At 33.0% G+C, this 16,421-nt stretch overlaps 1 protein-coding gene across 1 annotated transcript in view; it reads right to left on the bottom strand.

The window, feature by feature from the left end:
- The window catches only part of Smp_007210 (putative rab6 gtpase activating protein, gapcena (rabgap1 protein)), a gene marked incomplete at its 3' end in the record, with an annotated part of 31,555 nt that extends 17,238 nt beyond the window's left edge, over window positions 1–14,317 (bottom strand). The window contains exons 1-8 of the mRNA XM_018794000.1: window positions 13,845–14,317; window positions 13,359–13,569; window positions 12,321–12,415; window positions 10,399–10,563; window positions 8,940–9,130; window positions 7,385–7,554; window positions 4,440–4,557; window positions 965–1,317 (exon numbers count right to left, since the gene is read on the bottom strand). Of these exons, the coding sequence (XP_018648456.1) occupies window positions 965–1,317; window positions 4,440–4,557; window positions 7,385–7,554; window positions 8,940–9,130; window positions 10,399–10,563; window positions 12,321–12,415; window positions 13,359–13,569; window positions 13,845–14,056 (1,515 nt within the window). The 5' untranslated portion in view covers window positions 14,057–14,317. The remainder of the gene's footprint in view (window positions 1–964; window positions 1,318–4,439; window positions 4,558–7,384; window positions 7,555–8,939; window positions 9,131–10,398; window positions 10,564–12,320; window positions 12,416–13,358; window positions 13,570–13,844) is intronic.
- Window positions 14,318–16,421: the final 2,104 nt, after the last annotated feature.

Raw genomic sequence — 16,421 nt, 5'->3', positions numbered from 1 at the left:
AAACCTTGACAATAACCAACTTCTTCATCGTACAAAGCATAAGCACGACTAACAAGAAAAAGGCTTTCCTGTCCAATTTTATCACGAAAGAAACTATGAGCTGGAAATGTACGTGCTAAATCACGACGTATAACTTCATCATGTTTACATGGCTACAAGGAAAAAACAATATTCACTTGGGAAAGGTGATTATATAAAGTATTACTGTGAACCTTGTACTAAGATAAACAGAATATTTAGAGAGTTGGCACTCAGGTCGATCAGCGTTCAATAAACACATCCAAATGAATCCAATCCAATCAATCAGATAAATCGTGGACAAACATAGGACCAAGAATCAAATCGAAAGGAAGATACAATCAAAATAACGAGACAGATAATTACTGGTTAGAGGTCAACAATAACTAGTCAAAATCGAGGTAGATAGGACAAACTGTGAATGTGATGTGGAGAAATTCAAATACTTTAATTTTACCTGAAGTTTGCCCTGATATTGTTCAGAAGAACAATGAAAGCTACACGACCGAACCACCTAGCTTAGAGAACGAAAATCCATCAAAATCTTAGAGGTTACAGATGAAAAATAGTGGTTTAGAAAATATTAGAGTTATTAGGAAGGAGAAAAACACGTAGCTCAGTAATTCGATTATATTTGTTAGCTAAAGCAATCATTTGCGTGGTAGTGAGAAATCAGTGATTCTGGGATAGTTCTTATTCTTACTGTTTGTTTTTGATTATTGTTATGGTTCAAGTGTGATTAGTAATTTGTATCCGTTAATGTAAACAATACAGCTAATGAAACTATGCCACTGTTCAGACGGAAACATAAGGAGCACGGTTTGATTCTGTAAGATAGTGGATGGCAATTATAGGCTCGACACTAGACAAGTTAAAGTATTCTCTTGTTGACGGAAAAAACACAACAGAAAAGATAATGAAACACAATACTACTAGAGCAACTTACTTTAGTAATAAGAATTCGATAAGCATCCATCAGTCCACTTTCATCAACAGGACAACCGGATAATAACTGCCAAACTTCAGCTCGTAAGGCATCCGGAATGCCACGACTAACTAGCTTTCTAATTCGTTGACAAAATGCAGAACCGAAATGAGAAATATGAGGACCAGAACAACCACTATGCAACAATTCAATTCTCAAAGAATTTGTAGATAAGCCGAGACCATTAGCTTGACTTTGTCTGACTTTGTGATGCCATTCAGTAACTAAATGACCCCATTCAAGAAGTAGCTGATCATCCGTAACTTCTCTAGATACAATTCCATTACCGCTCATCAATGGTTCATTGTCACTATCTGAAGTGAAATTTAGTTTATAGGAGAAAATCAAATTTGTTTTGCAGGTTTTGCAAAAGTTTTGTAATCTTTACGAATAAGTTAATAAATGAGGAGAAAAATAATTGAGCTTGAGATTTGTATCATGATACTACTTGGTCAGTTCATTCGATAAATAGTGAATAGTAATGAATATACTAGTATTTATACTGGATCTACAGTTCTTTATTTTGATATATTTTATCATTTAGTTTTTATGGTATGTTGGGAAGCCAACAGAAAACTGTGAATATAAGCAAAAAGCAGATTTCAATATTGTATGTGTTCTCAAACATAAGTAATGATAATCAAGTATATCTGTGTATATAGAATTAACTGGAAAGAATGGTATTGAAAACAACATAGATTATACAAGTGGTGTTGTAGATCATGTAGGTTCTTCATATATCGTGTCTACTCCGATAATGACAATCCACTGGACCTTTTTTGTCAAGTTTGACAAATAATTACGAAAATAACAAACACTGAAGAATCAACGGACAAATTTTAATTTGCAACTTTTCTGACTACTCAACGAAAGCAAACAACCACATTAATTTTGAAAGTAACTATCTTACAGAACAAGAGGTATGAATTCATGAAGAAACTGTGCTCTTCAACAATCCTCCAATCTTAGCATTTCTTTCACACCAGTAATTGCAATGTCTACTGAGGTCATTGGTAAAATTAACAACTGTTACTACTGAACTAATTAGCATACTGTCGTCACCGTAGGATTTAATGAGATTAAGACTATAAACACGGATCAATAATCAAGGTACTGTAACTCAGGTAAGAACTCGAAAGTAAATTATTGGGAATGCGGTTTTAGGCTCCAAGAGAATACCTAAACGTGCTCCAGTTGCGATGACTTGGAGAGTATGTGTCAATGTACGATTTATACATGAAACAAATACGTATCACACAAGATATGCCTATACTTTATTAGAAAAGCAGTGATCCGTTTCATACTTTGCTGATAAACTCATATCTAAAGAACGGCGTTTAGCTAGTCAGTTTAATCAAGATAAAAAGCTTTCTTTTTCAGCACATTTCTTATCATTTCATAAATGAGATGAATGTACATCAATAATTTAAGTGTTAATTTATTGTATCAAAATAAAATATAAGTATTGAACTGTAACATTTGCTGAAAACTAGTTAGAAGAATAAAAATTCCCATGGAAATAGTATTATAATTTGAAAAAAGTATAGGACGTGGAAACGAGCTTAAATATAATATTAAAGTAAACGATGAATAACACGAAAGAGCATAATAAAGTAAACAAGTATAAGATGATACGATGTCCATCGTTAAACATTAAAAAAAATTTTTTATACTAATATGACTGATTTTCAATAAATCACAATAGATTTCGAAATAAGTTATCAAATTTCATATTTGCCTGCATGACTTGAACCTATAGTCAGTGGTTACCATAAAGGGGTGATAGATTTGAGGAGATTTAAGAGAAAGTTCATCTCATTTAATCTTATCTACATTAAAATGAAACATTGAAATAACAAATCAACCAACATAAATGATATATACTCCATTTATCTCATTTGATTAAGGTATTCAAGTTTACCAATAAATCTACACATTCTATATAAAGATTACCACCCTTACTTCACTGCATGACAATAAATCAAAGACATCAGTGATAAGCTACCTGTAATCGCTTTATTTTATATCGCTTAAGAAGTCACATCTCAAAAACATCTAGTAAATGACATCAAAGTATAATTTTGGTAAATTGATAATGGCATGAAAACATAACACACATAGTAGTTGGCACTTTAACCCTATCTAGTAATTTCCCTTTCACACACACCCTACGAAAATATATCACATTTCAAGTAAATTCTCGAAGCTAATCTCTTGTAATTTAATTATCAAAGAAAATTTGATTGACCACATGGTTTGAGTAAACTGAGTACAGAAAAAAGAATTAATGATTTGAGTTTACACACCATTTAATAAATGGTACTTCACTGATTAATAATTAATTTTAAACAATAAAATGATCGACAGGAAAATATTCCAGATGCAAAGAACTAATGAATGTTTTTCAGTAGAAAAAGACTATCCCATTGCTGATGACGAGTTGCTTGAAGCAACCGAAAAAAGGACACTAAAAACTGGTAAATTTACTCAGATTTTCGTTTATACAGTAGAAAGTTGCAAACCTGGTAAACATTGAAGAAATAGCAAACGTGTAATATATTATTTTTCATAAAAGTAATCTTAATCGACAGTAAGAAATCGATCTTTTTCTTCTAAACGGATTACAACTACAAATATGAAATGTTGATCTCTGACATAAGAAAGACAATGATTGTTGTCAATTCTATAATAATCAGAACTAGGGCACTATTGTGCAGTTAGGCAGAAGGACAGATTTCTAATTACAATCATTACTACAAGACCCACATTTTCAGGGCGTTTTTTTTCAAAATGAATTTAAAGACTTCACGATCAAGAGATCGAAACACAAGAAACCTTGAACTAATTAATTTCTGATTAGTGATTGATTTAATGTTTACTTTTTAGTGCTGGTTGAATTATATAGATCTTATTAACAATTTGAATTATAGACTATGTGATTCAAACAGAATTTCCTGCAGTATATGATTCAGTAGAAAAGTGTATCTGGAATGTTGAAGAGAGTGATGGTTTCTCAGAGATTAAGAGTAGCATCATTCAATGTCTCAGTTGGGCCTATGCAGCTCAATGAAAGTTACTGACGATTTTTACCAAAACTAAGCGGTCATAAGAGAGACAAACCTTAAAGTGTAGGGTTAACAAACCGTGTATAACACTGTGATCGTGTATCACGTAAATTTCATACATTAACTAATAGTACAACATTGATAACCACAAAAGAACTACAGTTGAAATTATTGACCATGTAAAATGGAATATTAAGGTCACTACTATTGTTGTTAGATCTAATCCAGGTGAAATATGCAAATCATATGCATTATACTAATCTTAGTAGATGGAAGATTAATACAAACAATAAGAAGTATAGTAATAAATAATATTTTTATAATGAGTATTAAGTTAATTCATTATTGGTTAGTTAGTGGTTAAAAATTACCTTCAGTTTGATTAACAACTGATGGAACAATTGATAGATTATTTTCTGGATGAAATGCAGTAACATTTAGAATTTTCTGTATTTTACCAGCGTATAAATTTCCATTTTCATCTATACTCTAAAATGGTTATTTGTTTTTAAAAATGATTATTTAAAATTTAAGAGTAATAAAAAATATTAACTAGAATAGTGAATAGATAAGTTGTAAATTGAGATATTTAAAAGTAACTTATCATTAGGTGTAAGAATTAGTGAAACTAACTCGGTCAACGATACTGAAGTAGTTGACGTCAAGTTCGAACATATTTATCATTAAGTCAGTTAAAACAGCATGAAGTGTTAAAATTTTCCATACTTCATCAACCGGTATCACCTTCTCGCAGTGAAAGCTATCTTTAAATAAATATTCGTAATACTGAGGTCAACTTAAATGAATGCATTAAAAATGAGGTTAGAAATATTTTACTGAATAGCCATAGATTGAGTTTTGTTGATGTATGTTTTTTCCAGAGTGTATAAGAGATAACTAAAATGAACGAATTCAAAGTAGTAGAAGGTGATTGTTCTCAAAAAATTTACTTTAAGCTTTGGAATCGCTTAGCTAAATACACTAGTGACCTTGACTCACCATATACTTTGGCTTTTTTCAAAGTTATGACAAGATTTTAGGGGTAAATGGGAATTACGATCCCTTATAGCTCTATTTCCACTTTTAAACATATACAACTTGAAGTGAAATTTAAAGAGACGTAAGAAACTTAATATTTATAAAGACAAATAAACATTTCAGTAACAATACAATAAGTCTATGATCTTCAGGCATCACGTTTGGAAATTTCGGGGTATTTTGAAAATATTTAGCTTAACAATCACAGAGTAGATGACTATGAAGTGAGAGTAAGAATTTAAGAGTATGCACTTAGTAATACTTTTCTTCTGGTAATTGACTGGAATATGAAGACCTCGACATCTGAGGGGAAGCACGGGATACAATGGATAGCTCGGAATCAATCAGAAGATTTGGACTTCACAGATGACCTAACCCACCTATCTCATACACACGAACAAATACAAACGAAGACAGTAAATGTAGCAGCAGTCTCTGCATCGATGGGCCTCAACATACACAAAGGAAAAGCAAGATTCTCAAATACAACACGGAGAACACCAACCCAATCACACTTGATGGCGAAATTCTGGAAGAGGTGGAAATATTCACGTACCTGGGAAGCATCATTGCTAAACAAGGAGGATCTGATGCAGATGTAAAGGCGAGGAATGGCAAAGCAAGGGCAGCATTTCTACAATTGAAGAACATTCGGAACTCAAAACAACTGTCAACTAATTTCAAAGTGTGGATCTTCAATACGAACGTCAAGACAGTCCTACTGTACGGAGCTGAAACTTCGAGAACCACTACAACCATCGTCAGGAAGGTACAAGTATTTATAAACAGTTGTCTAAGTAAAATACTCAACATTTACTGACCGGATACTACCAGCAACAGTCTTTTATGGGAGAGGAAATCGCCAAAAAGCATCACGAGGCAAGCCTTAACTTGGAATCCAGAAGGGAAGCAGAAAAGAGGAAGGTCAAAGAACACATTTCGCCGGGAAATAGAAGAAAATATGAAAAGGATGAATGTTAACAGGAAAGGATTGGCCGGAACAGGGCTGAATAGAGAATGCTGGTTGGAGACTTATGCTCCTCCACGAAGGGCAACAGGCGGAAGTAAGTACTCAGTAATACTACTATCTGATAAAACACAGTAAGTTAAACAGCTCTAGTTGGGACGTTAGATCCCCAGAACTCACTTGGAAAAGTCCTAATTCCGTAATTTTATTCTGAAAATTTGAATTTTATGTTTTCGCGCCAAGAGAACGCCTAGTTGACCTACAGCTTACATTTCCCACTCGGAATTCCTTGACTGCCATTGGTTGACGGATTTTTTTTAGCGCGCTATCTTGTGGTTCTCCCAAGGGCGTTTCTATCATTGTACAAATAAGCTTGATTTGTGTGCTTGGTGACCTCGTATTTTGTGGGTGCTTGTAGAATACATTCTCTAAGTCTCATCAAGACTTCTTGGTCTAGTTAGCAGGGCCAGGGACAACAGATTAGAATTAGCCTATCGTGGTACTGTGTCATTGACCTTCGTTACGTTTACCGAGTAAGGTGAACTCGTAGTAGCATCAAGCATATCAAGATTATGTAAGATATGATAAAGAGGCGATCTCATTTACATACGTAATTTTCTTAAAACGAGTTTATAAACACCTTAGTTTTTACAATGATTTCCGAAATTCGAGTAAATACCACTGCTAAGACTACCATTTAAAATTATAAAGACATGTCAGTTAAAAATTCAGTCCTTCAAATAGAAAACATCATATAAATGCCAGTTTATTTTTTGATAACACGTTTCCTTCGCCTAAACCTGAAAGTGAGTTCTGTTTTTTTCGTGGAATCAATCAGAAAATCTATTTGCGCAATATTCAGCACCAAAACTCGGTGCTCGTAGAGTTTAAAACAAATGATGAAATAATAATCGTGCTGGTGTTGATGATGGAAATTAAGAATATCTTAGAAATCTAACCATGTGATTGTAAGTTAGAAATGTATTTTGGGGTGAAGGATAAGATTTGAATTTGAGCGAGTGAACTCTATTTTGAGTAATTGATCATAAATTTAGTAACTAAAACATTGAAAGACACCAATAAAATGTTTAATACTTATTTGTCTAACTGACACTACTTTAAATAACGCAGTGTAATCAGTTATCGATAAGCGAGTCCATTTTCCTTGAATTTTCAACTACCTACATTGGGTTTTTCATTTACACTGTAATATATGACAAATATGTTGATACGATAAAACAAAGACTCAAATCAAATACGAGAACATTTGTAAATATCAACGGCATATAATAAATAGTACAAAATACAAACCTCAGTTAATTTAATAGTATAATCTTCTATAACAGGTTTTCTATCTAAAGAGAGCCAAAATATTTCATCTGCTTTATAAACACGCGCTCGACAGATTCGTCGCAGAGCTAATGGTTCTTCAAGTCTATGGATAAGTAGGCGTACAACAACTGTGAAGAATATACATTCATCTACAGAAAAACATATGACAGAAGAAATAAAGTGTTAAAATTTCGGCTTCATTTTAACAAAAACATTCAGGTCAATTTATGACATAAGGATCATTTAAACATAACCTAATGGACATATTTATGTTTTCTCCTCTGACATTGTCTGTTTATTAAAACGGAAAGTATATAATTTAAGTAAAAGCACGTAGTCTTTTATTTACGTAACGAAACACTGTACAAAAAGTTTGGTTTAATAAACTAGTTGATAATTTCCTTGATAACAACTATTTCTTAAGATGACACGGTATTTCAGATGAGGGAAATAAAGCACTCGACTTTCAGCCACTGAATTTGACTTAGTTAGGGAAACTAGTCAGTATTATCAGGCCACACATAAAATGTTCTCCATTGTTATAACTTGTGCCGCCTGGATGCCCTGTTAATGTATAACGTGACAATACCGCCAATTAGAGAACAGCAATTTATCGATTGGACCAATGACACACGAAACTCGTGCGAGCATTCTAGAGTACTTATCGGTCCTGCTTTCTGCATAGCTCAGCCAGTTAAGTCCAGAACACCAATCTCAGCCTCTGCGGTACGAATCATTATACTTCAAACATACTGAATTTACATACCAATCAAACAGACCACATCGTACCATAAAATAGAAGATAATATTTGCACACGATTCAGCTAAGTGACTGCGAATGTGGGTATAACTCAAGAACGGTAAATTACATAATAGAAGTTCATAGGTCAAAATAAGGCCTATAATGAAAGGGACACGAATATGAATAGTTTAGTTGGCTAAAAATTATACTATATATATATATATATATATATATATATGTCATATTGGTCCATAAACGGATCCCAAAATTTACCATTCATTATTCTTGTCGGGGCATAAAAACTTTGAACCTGATTACACCAATTTGTACTTAATTGCTAACTTTCTACTTAAAACCGTTATTATGAGCTCGACTTTATTAGCTATAGTAAAGTAGGCGAGAAATATGATACTCATGTAGTCTATCGACAAAATATTGATTGCATTTTAACCCATATATACTAATGAATACAGGATTGTTTTAGCATGGTGGTTAATCATGAGATTTTCATATTAATTTTCACTGATAGCATCTTACCATGGACAGAAACGGTGGAAAAATGATAATGAACGTTTTATAATGGTAAGTCTCAAAAACAAATTCATAAGCAAGTGCTGTTCAACGTTGGAATTTAACTGAGACTGACTTAAAAAGAAACTGGTATATACGCTCATTAGGAAAACCACGGAAAAACACATACATTGTCAAAATAAATAGTCAGTGCAAATATAACTATATAAACTTCATAATCGACATAATAAATACACATAAATCAACAAATGAAGAACTAACCACGAGTTCCAATGACATCGAACATAGAGAACTGATTATGATTTGATGGCCAAGTAACCCAGGTAGAAAATGAAGTTCCGCTTAAAGAGTTAGATGAAGCTTCTCCTCGTGTGACGTTTTCTTCGCCTCCCAAATAGGTTAGTTCACTATCCGATAAATAACGACCATAACCCAAACATACATCCAAAATTCTAGATGATATAAAAAAGATTTCAAGTATGCCATATACATATATTGTAAATCATGAGAAAAAATATCCACATTTAAAAATTGATCATTATGGAATTAATATTTTCAGAATTTTATGGTGGAATGAAATAGCACAGTCTTAGTGCTAATGTATAATATGTAAATTTTAAACTAGCTTTTTACGATCACAATATCTGCATAAATATATTATAAAAAAGGTATCCACAGTAGCCTGCCGAAATCATATTGCTAAAATAGATAGCAGTATTGAGGCTTAGAATTTTTCAAAATACGTTTTATTATTGTGATACCGGTTCGTGAGCACCGAACAAGTTATGAGCTATGATTCTAAAACCTCAAGATTTTAAAATATGATTATAATCTCACAATTTCAAAAAAGCATACTAAAATGGCCATCGTGTTTGTAGACGCGGAAAAGGAACTAAAGATTAAAGCATCTCAGTATATACAAGATTACACGAATAGTTCATTTGACTTAAGCATAATTTAATGTGAACTCCAGAACATTCATTTTGATATTTCCTTGTTATTATAGTTTATGACATGAACGTTTCATAAACATCATAAATAGCTTTAATTTGTTATAAAGTGTGGGATTCACTAAGATAAATCTTTCCAATCCTGCTGTCAATAAATTTATTAATCTTACATTTATAAAAACTCATTATTAATTATTTCACACTGATTTTACTAATTTGGACTTAATGACTTGGTCGCACTAAAAAGGATTCAGTGCGCCAGTATATTAGAGTAACCATTCTTTACTTGGACCCTCAATCAATTGAACACCAGTATCCACTTGCTGTTGTGGTCGATAAACGTATCATAACAAAATTATTTTCCCAGAACATCCTGATAATAATAATAATAAATAGTGGCCAGGTGCAATAGTTAAGTTGACATTTTATAACGAAAATCTCGAGACGTAAATAAATGAAAGAGGTTTTTATGAGTACCTACGTCATATACAACAATCTGATTAGTAACTTTGTCGTGGCAACTTTGATTTATTTACAATGAATCCGAACGGTTGGTAAGTAAGGATTTAAAAAAAGGAATACAGTGTTTCAGCTTTTCTAAATATCAAGTAAAATAACTGAATTAACAGATCACAAACAAATCCAAAATAAGATTTGCTAGGCATCTACAAAATTTCATCTTCGGAAAAACTACCTCATGTATTTATAACTAGTAACCATTAGCGAATCACGTAATAAGTTGAATATGATCACAAAAAAAATCTACTAACCCATTTATCGGTAGATAAACACGACCGTCTAATTGACTGACACCAACAAATAGTCGTTTAGCTGTGCTCTTTCTCATTTTAAATAATTCTGATTTTTCTTTTGGTACAGGAGTAAAGTTAACACTCGATCCGTCATCTTCTCTTATATCCAAATGTAAACGTAAACTAGATCAAAATTATTAAGGATAAAAATTAAATACAAGGGTAGATAACATCGGAAGTAATCTTTTACCATTCAAACAACAAATAAATTCCTGAAGTTAACATAAAACAGGTATTGATGATGCAGGCGATGTAGGCATTGCCAACTTCATCAAAGAGAACCAGTTTGATATCAAAAATTAGAATTAACAATGAGAACTAAACAGTGTTTGATCACTGTATTGGGTTTAATACTGCAGTAATAGTCCGGTTTCATTCTAAATGGCTTACTTATAACATGTGTTTAGCCGTGGAGTAGGGTTATATGACTTGGAAATCTCAAGAAGATGGTAATACGTTTCTACGATAGATTGTAGGTGGGTTTCATTAACAAGTCCTTAAAAGCACGAGACCCAACTCAAGAGTCTTGATCAGGAAAAAATCGGCGATATAACACTTAGATCTTTTAAAATAAGAAGATCAAAATAATATTTAAATTAGCGTAGCTAAAAACTATAAGATTCCAGTATAAGGAGAACTGTAATATAAATGCGTAACGAACTAGATAACTTTATCCACAGGTGTCTTTTGATTCGCAAATTTAATCGACTATATGAGCCTTCAGATACCCGTAAAAGAAACGAAGATTATTATCAATAACCAGAAACAGGGAAATGAACCTGAAAAACACGAGCGAGCAAGGAATTAATATGTAGGCTTAAGAGGTAGATGATGGTAAAGTTTAAGTATATCTGTGACTATGAATAGTTATTAGAACCTTATATTCAATAATAGAAACAGGTAAATATAGTTGCTCTCATAGGTTTCGCTTGATTTTCTCTCATTGACGAGAACCTATAAGAATATATATATATATATATATATATATATATATATATAAATCACGAAAGATAACTTAATATGCAAGTAAATCTATGTTAGTTAGTGATCTGTTCGCCAATCTATGCCTGAAAATACTACTTATTTAGAAGAAAGGACACAATATTCTGTCACTACTAAACTCTGATAACACTACTCATTTATTATGGCATGCCTCCAGACTTTAGTTTCAAAATACTCCCTAGTATATTTCATTAGAAAAAAAGGAAAAACGAAGATGTTTTTTTCGAATATTTTCTTTGATGTCAGGATATGTCGTATGGTGAAGTGTAAAACAATACGCAGCGCTAGCTTGAGTATTAAAATTTAATTAACAAACACTAATGAAATACAAACAAATAACCATGCAAAAAAGAAAGGTTTATTGTTTTGGAATATTATAAGCATGTAACATAAATATGATTTTGAGTGATTTAATGTTTGACGCTATTGAAGGATCCATAAGAGGTACAGAAATGACGTACTAAGTTGTTAGAAGATAAATTACCGATTAAAGCTGGGGAGACTACAGCCTGTATCAGTAGAGTTTTACGGCTTCTTGTTTTCTTAAATTCGTTTCAACAGACGAAGTACGATTATGAATCAGCTCCTCTCAAAGACAGAACGATATTTTGGTCAGGCAGTTTAGACGTGTTTCGACTGGATATCTAACAAGACGTAAAATCCCAATGATTTACATTTCATATGGGAAATAAACAAAGCAACTGAATTCAGGAATATTAATCGATCGGTTATTCAAAACCAGAATACTAAATAATATGAAACGAAGTCCTGAGATTATTAAGTACCCAGTAAAATAGCTCCTATTTCTTTCCCACAAGACTATAATATTCTTGATATCATATAGGTCTTTCAGCATTCTAAGGATCAAAATGACTTACGTAACACTTGGAGGCTCCCACACCCCCGATCTAGTAGCAGTGGATCCAGTTTCTTCAGTAATGATTCGACGGATAACATCAATTATCCTTAACGTCTAAACAAAAATTCAAATTGTAGTGTAGTAGCAAAGAAATTAACAACGAAGTTTTTTTTCAAAAAAGGAACTCAATAGAACAAAACTTTTAAAACTAGTTCTACTTTATATAAATATCATGAGATTTAACTTGAGAATTTTAACGGATCTCCTTACTTTGGGTGATTATGAACCGAAGGTAGATAAGAATATCTTTTTTAAACGTAGATTATCTTTTTCTGACAAAAATTGGGTTTGAGTGAGGTAAAAAAGAATGGAAAATAAATTAACTAATTAGTCAGATATTGGACTACGAGTCACACCCCGACATGAGGGACAGTGATACTAGCCGATTGTCCAAACCAAAGTAAGTGGGAAAGGGATTAGGAAAACTTTATTATGAACTGAAAATCCTGGGTGTAAAAAAAAGAAATATGATGCGAGGTTTGGAACTGTGACATTGGTTTTCAAATGATTTTATCGATTATAGAACAATGATGTCATATTTCCATGGTACCTGTTGAACGTAGATAAAACGAACTACTTAATGTTTGGTCTTGTATGTTGATGAACAGAAAGAGAACCACCTATTTCTGTCCCAAGTATTCGGTAAATTTTCTTCATATCATATAAATATGTTGACTAGACTTCTCAAAAGGCTGCATACTTCACTATTCACAAAACATGGGCGCGGCTTATACTATAAAGGTTTCTAATACGACCACATAAAGCTTTTTTTAGTGTTATTAGCAAAATTTATCCAAACCATTTTAACAACAAAAGCCGACTGATGGCGATTTTAATCTAGCCAAAACTTTGACTTGCTTCCACTGCAGTTACTATATTCACTACACATCAGAATTGGTAAACCAAAAATATCGTAAGCAGTTTAATAAAAAATAAGTTGCACTTGAAAGTTTACACTGTAAAATGAGATAAACAACAAAAATATTTTTAGAGTTACCCCATGATATGTTGGACACCGTAATACATGTGTTAGGTACATATTCAATGGCTCTTCTGAAGACGGGTCTACCGCTTCGTTATTTGATGGTGAAGTACCGTGAGTTAATAAGACATAATTTGCTGTTGCGGTGTCCGATCCCTTGGACAAGTTCTTGATCTCATTAAGTGGAAAACAAATTAATTGTTCTTTGGAAATTGAATCCGTAATGCTAGAAGAAGACAGGGAAATTGGGACAAAATAATGGAAAGAAGGAAATCTAATGGTTGATTAAGTAACGGACTAATGAGTAAAAGTAGAAAATGTGCCTAACGAAATAGGTTTGATAATGAAATGCGGTAATTAAGCGAAATTGTGCATAATATTAGTTACACATGATAGTGACACAAGTAAACTAAACAGGTCATCATTAATAAGTCAGAGCTACTGGATGAGATTTCAAGTGAAAAGTAAATACAAAAACATCTATGCAAGAAACGGACTTACCATAAAATCCCCTCTCTGTTGGTTGGAATCAATAAATTTACGACAGTGAAACAGTCCGTCTGGTTGTTTTCAAGAACATGAAAATATTTGTTTACTTCATTTTTGTTCCATGACGACATATCGATATTTGGAGAAAAAAATTGGATGTCCTCAAAATAAATGCATCGGGAGTCCGAACCATTCGTCTTATCAAGTGAAGGATTCGAATCCATATGGCAGTTTCTGATTATTTTAGGTAAGGATTTGAATATTCTCCTGATCGTCTACAGGAATCGGATGATCCGAATAACTACCTTTAAGAAAGTTAAATGACAACAGTTAGCAAGCTGCCATGAAGAGAAAAGGTTATTCAAAATAACCACTGGATTGTAATAATTAACTGGGCTTAACACCAACCACTTCATTATATCAGATCACTTAAAAGCATTAAATCACAAGAGTTTAGAGTGTTTAGTATTTATAAACACTTTCGTAGGATCACGGACAGATACAAATGTTTAGAATATTTGCATTAAAATGTAAAATCAAAAACACGTATTCACTAACCTAGAATTTTAAGCAACTGAGTAGAAATATTGACATGAAAACACACTTACAATGCTTTAATGAGTTTTGCAACCAAATTTAAGCAAGCTTATAAGTATGAACTAGAAGTATACGTCACAACCCAACTTCCAATATCCCTGCTGTTTTCATTACCTGCTCATTGAGTTCCGTTCCGAATACTTTCCAAAAGCAACTTGTTGATAAGCATGTCAAGTAGATTAAAATTTGCGCAGGCATTAGGAGATGAGTATGATGAATTCTTACTTTCTAACATTTTTAATATATATATAATAATAAATGACATAGAGGGTTTCTTTTAGTCATGGATCTACGTCACTTAATGAGTTATCTACACCACTTATGAACAGTGAATGAGCTTAAATATCTAGACGCTCCGTTTGCTTAAAACAATTTAGTTCACTTTAATTTAACAAGATAAAAGATACATAATCAATTTAACAATTACGACTTAATTTTGGATTTCGGCCTGCAGAACAGCAAGACGAACGTAGTATCATCGATTCAAATTCAGTCACTGCTCTGAAAAAGTGCTTTTCCTGATAGATTTTTTTACGAAAAGAGATTTCACGACAAACTGATAGAGCTTTTGCCTAAAACCGGAATTTATAATTGAACCAAATTGTATCTCACTGAAGAATGATTAGCCCTACGTCAGCAAGAATCATCAAGTATAGAGGTACACTGGTTGTATGTCATTTTTGTTGCTGATGAAACGAAGAAAAATATCAGTTTCACCAAGGCTCGTAGAGAATAACAATATATCGAAATTCAAAATTGCTAAAGCACTAAAAGAGTCTACAAACTTAGTTCCTGGCAATGTGAGTTAGACCTCTGAAAAGAACAGATTCTCTCAGTACTAACTTCACTCATACAGTCCACAGTATCAGGTGCTAAGATCCTTTTTAACCGTTAAGTACCGCAAGAGCTAATTTCAGCGCTCTTAACTGGGCTTTAGATATACGGTTTAAGATCCAGTGTCTTCATATTTGTGATGAACTTGCATAAACCAAATGATTTATTCGCTCTCGCGTTTTTTGACAAGTTACAGTTACAGGTCTTAATGTATAACGGGCAGTAGTCCAACCACTTGAATGGACAAACCCTTGTCAGTTTACTGATAATTTGTGTGCTTGTTTATTTTGTGATCTGCATGAATGCCTTTATCTCAAACCAACAAGGTTTCTGGATCTCAGCAACTACCACATTACTAGGACGAAGGATAGTTAGTTTTAATGTGAAAAATAATGAAGAGAAAATCCGGATGCAATGAGAAGACGATTGTTTCAAGGAAAAACAAATAAATAAGTAATTAGTAATCGAGTAGTACTGCGTAAAATCTGTATCATCACAGCAGCAATGGACCAAGCTACCACGGGAATTACGCACAAATGTTGAGTTGCTGGTTAGAATGCCACAGTTTTTCGAAATTTGATAACGCTATAACCAGTAACATCTACTATGAATCGTACCTACCTGATCAAATCAAAAGTCAGAAGCGAGGAGGTTCGAAGATATATTTGATAGGCTATCACCATATCTAGGATCACCCGGTCTAGACTGTCTAGCGATTGCAGGGGATATTGAGTACTGCGTTTCCAGTTGACCATCTTATACGGATGCATGACCGAACGCCTTCAGCCAAGTGAAGCCATTAGAACTAAGGTGTTCAGCATCCACTGTCGAAGATATACAGAGCTGTTGATTTTGGGGATTTATTTACTGCTACACTGATCTTAATCATGGATAAACATGCAATTCAATTATCGTTGTGTTCTCATTTATACTGTTACTTTTTGCTTATTATTCTTACTATGAGTTGGAGTCTCGGTAGGAATGAAATCTCAATCACTGGGTTGGGGACTGGGTTTAGGTGTTTGAGATGTGTTATCTTTATCTAATGTTGTTTGGAGCTTCTCAACGGGCTTTTCAACTTACTATCATCACTTGAATTAAGATTTCTACTATTTGTCGTTGTAGTTAGATTATTGCTTCTGGTCACAACGTTTTTGC

The sequence above is a fragment of the Schistosoma mansoni genome, chromosome 1, assembly GCF_000237925.1.
Source record: "Schistosoma mansoni strain Puerto Rico chromosome 1, complete genome".
Lineage (NCBI taxonomy): Eukaryota > Metazoa > Platyhelminthes > Trematoda > Strigeidida > Schistosomatidae > Schistosoma > Schistosoma mansoni.
The sequence above is the reverse complement of the archived record's forward strand: the minus strand, read 5'-3'. Positions and strand labels throughout refer to the sequence as shown.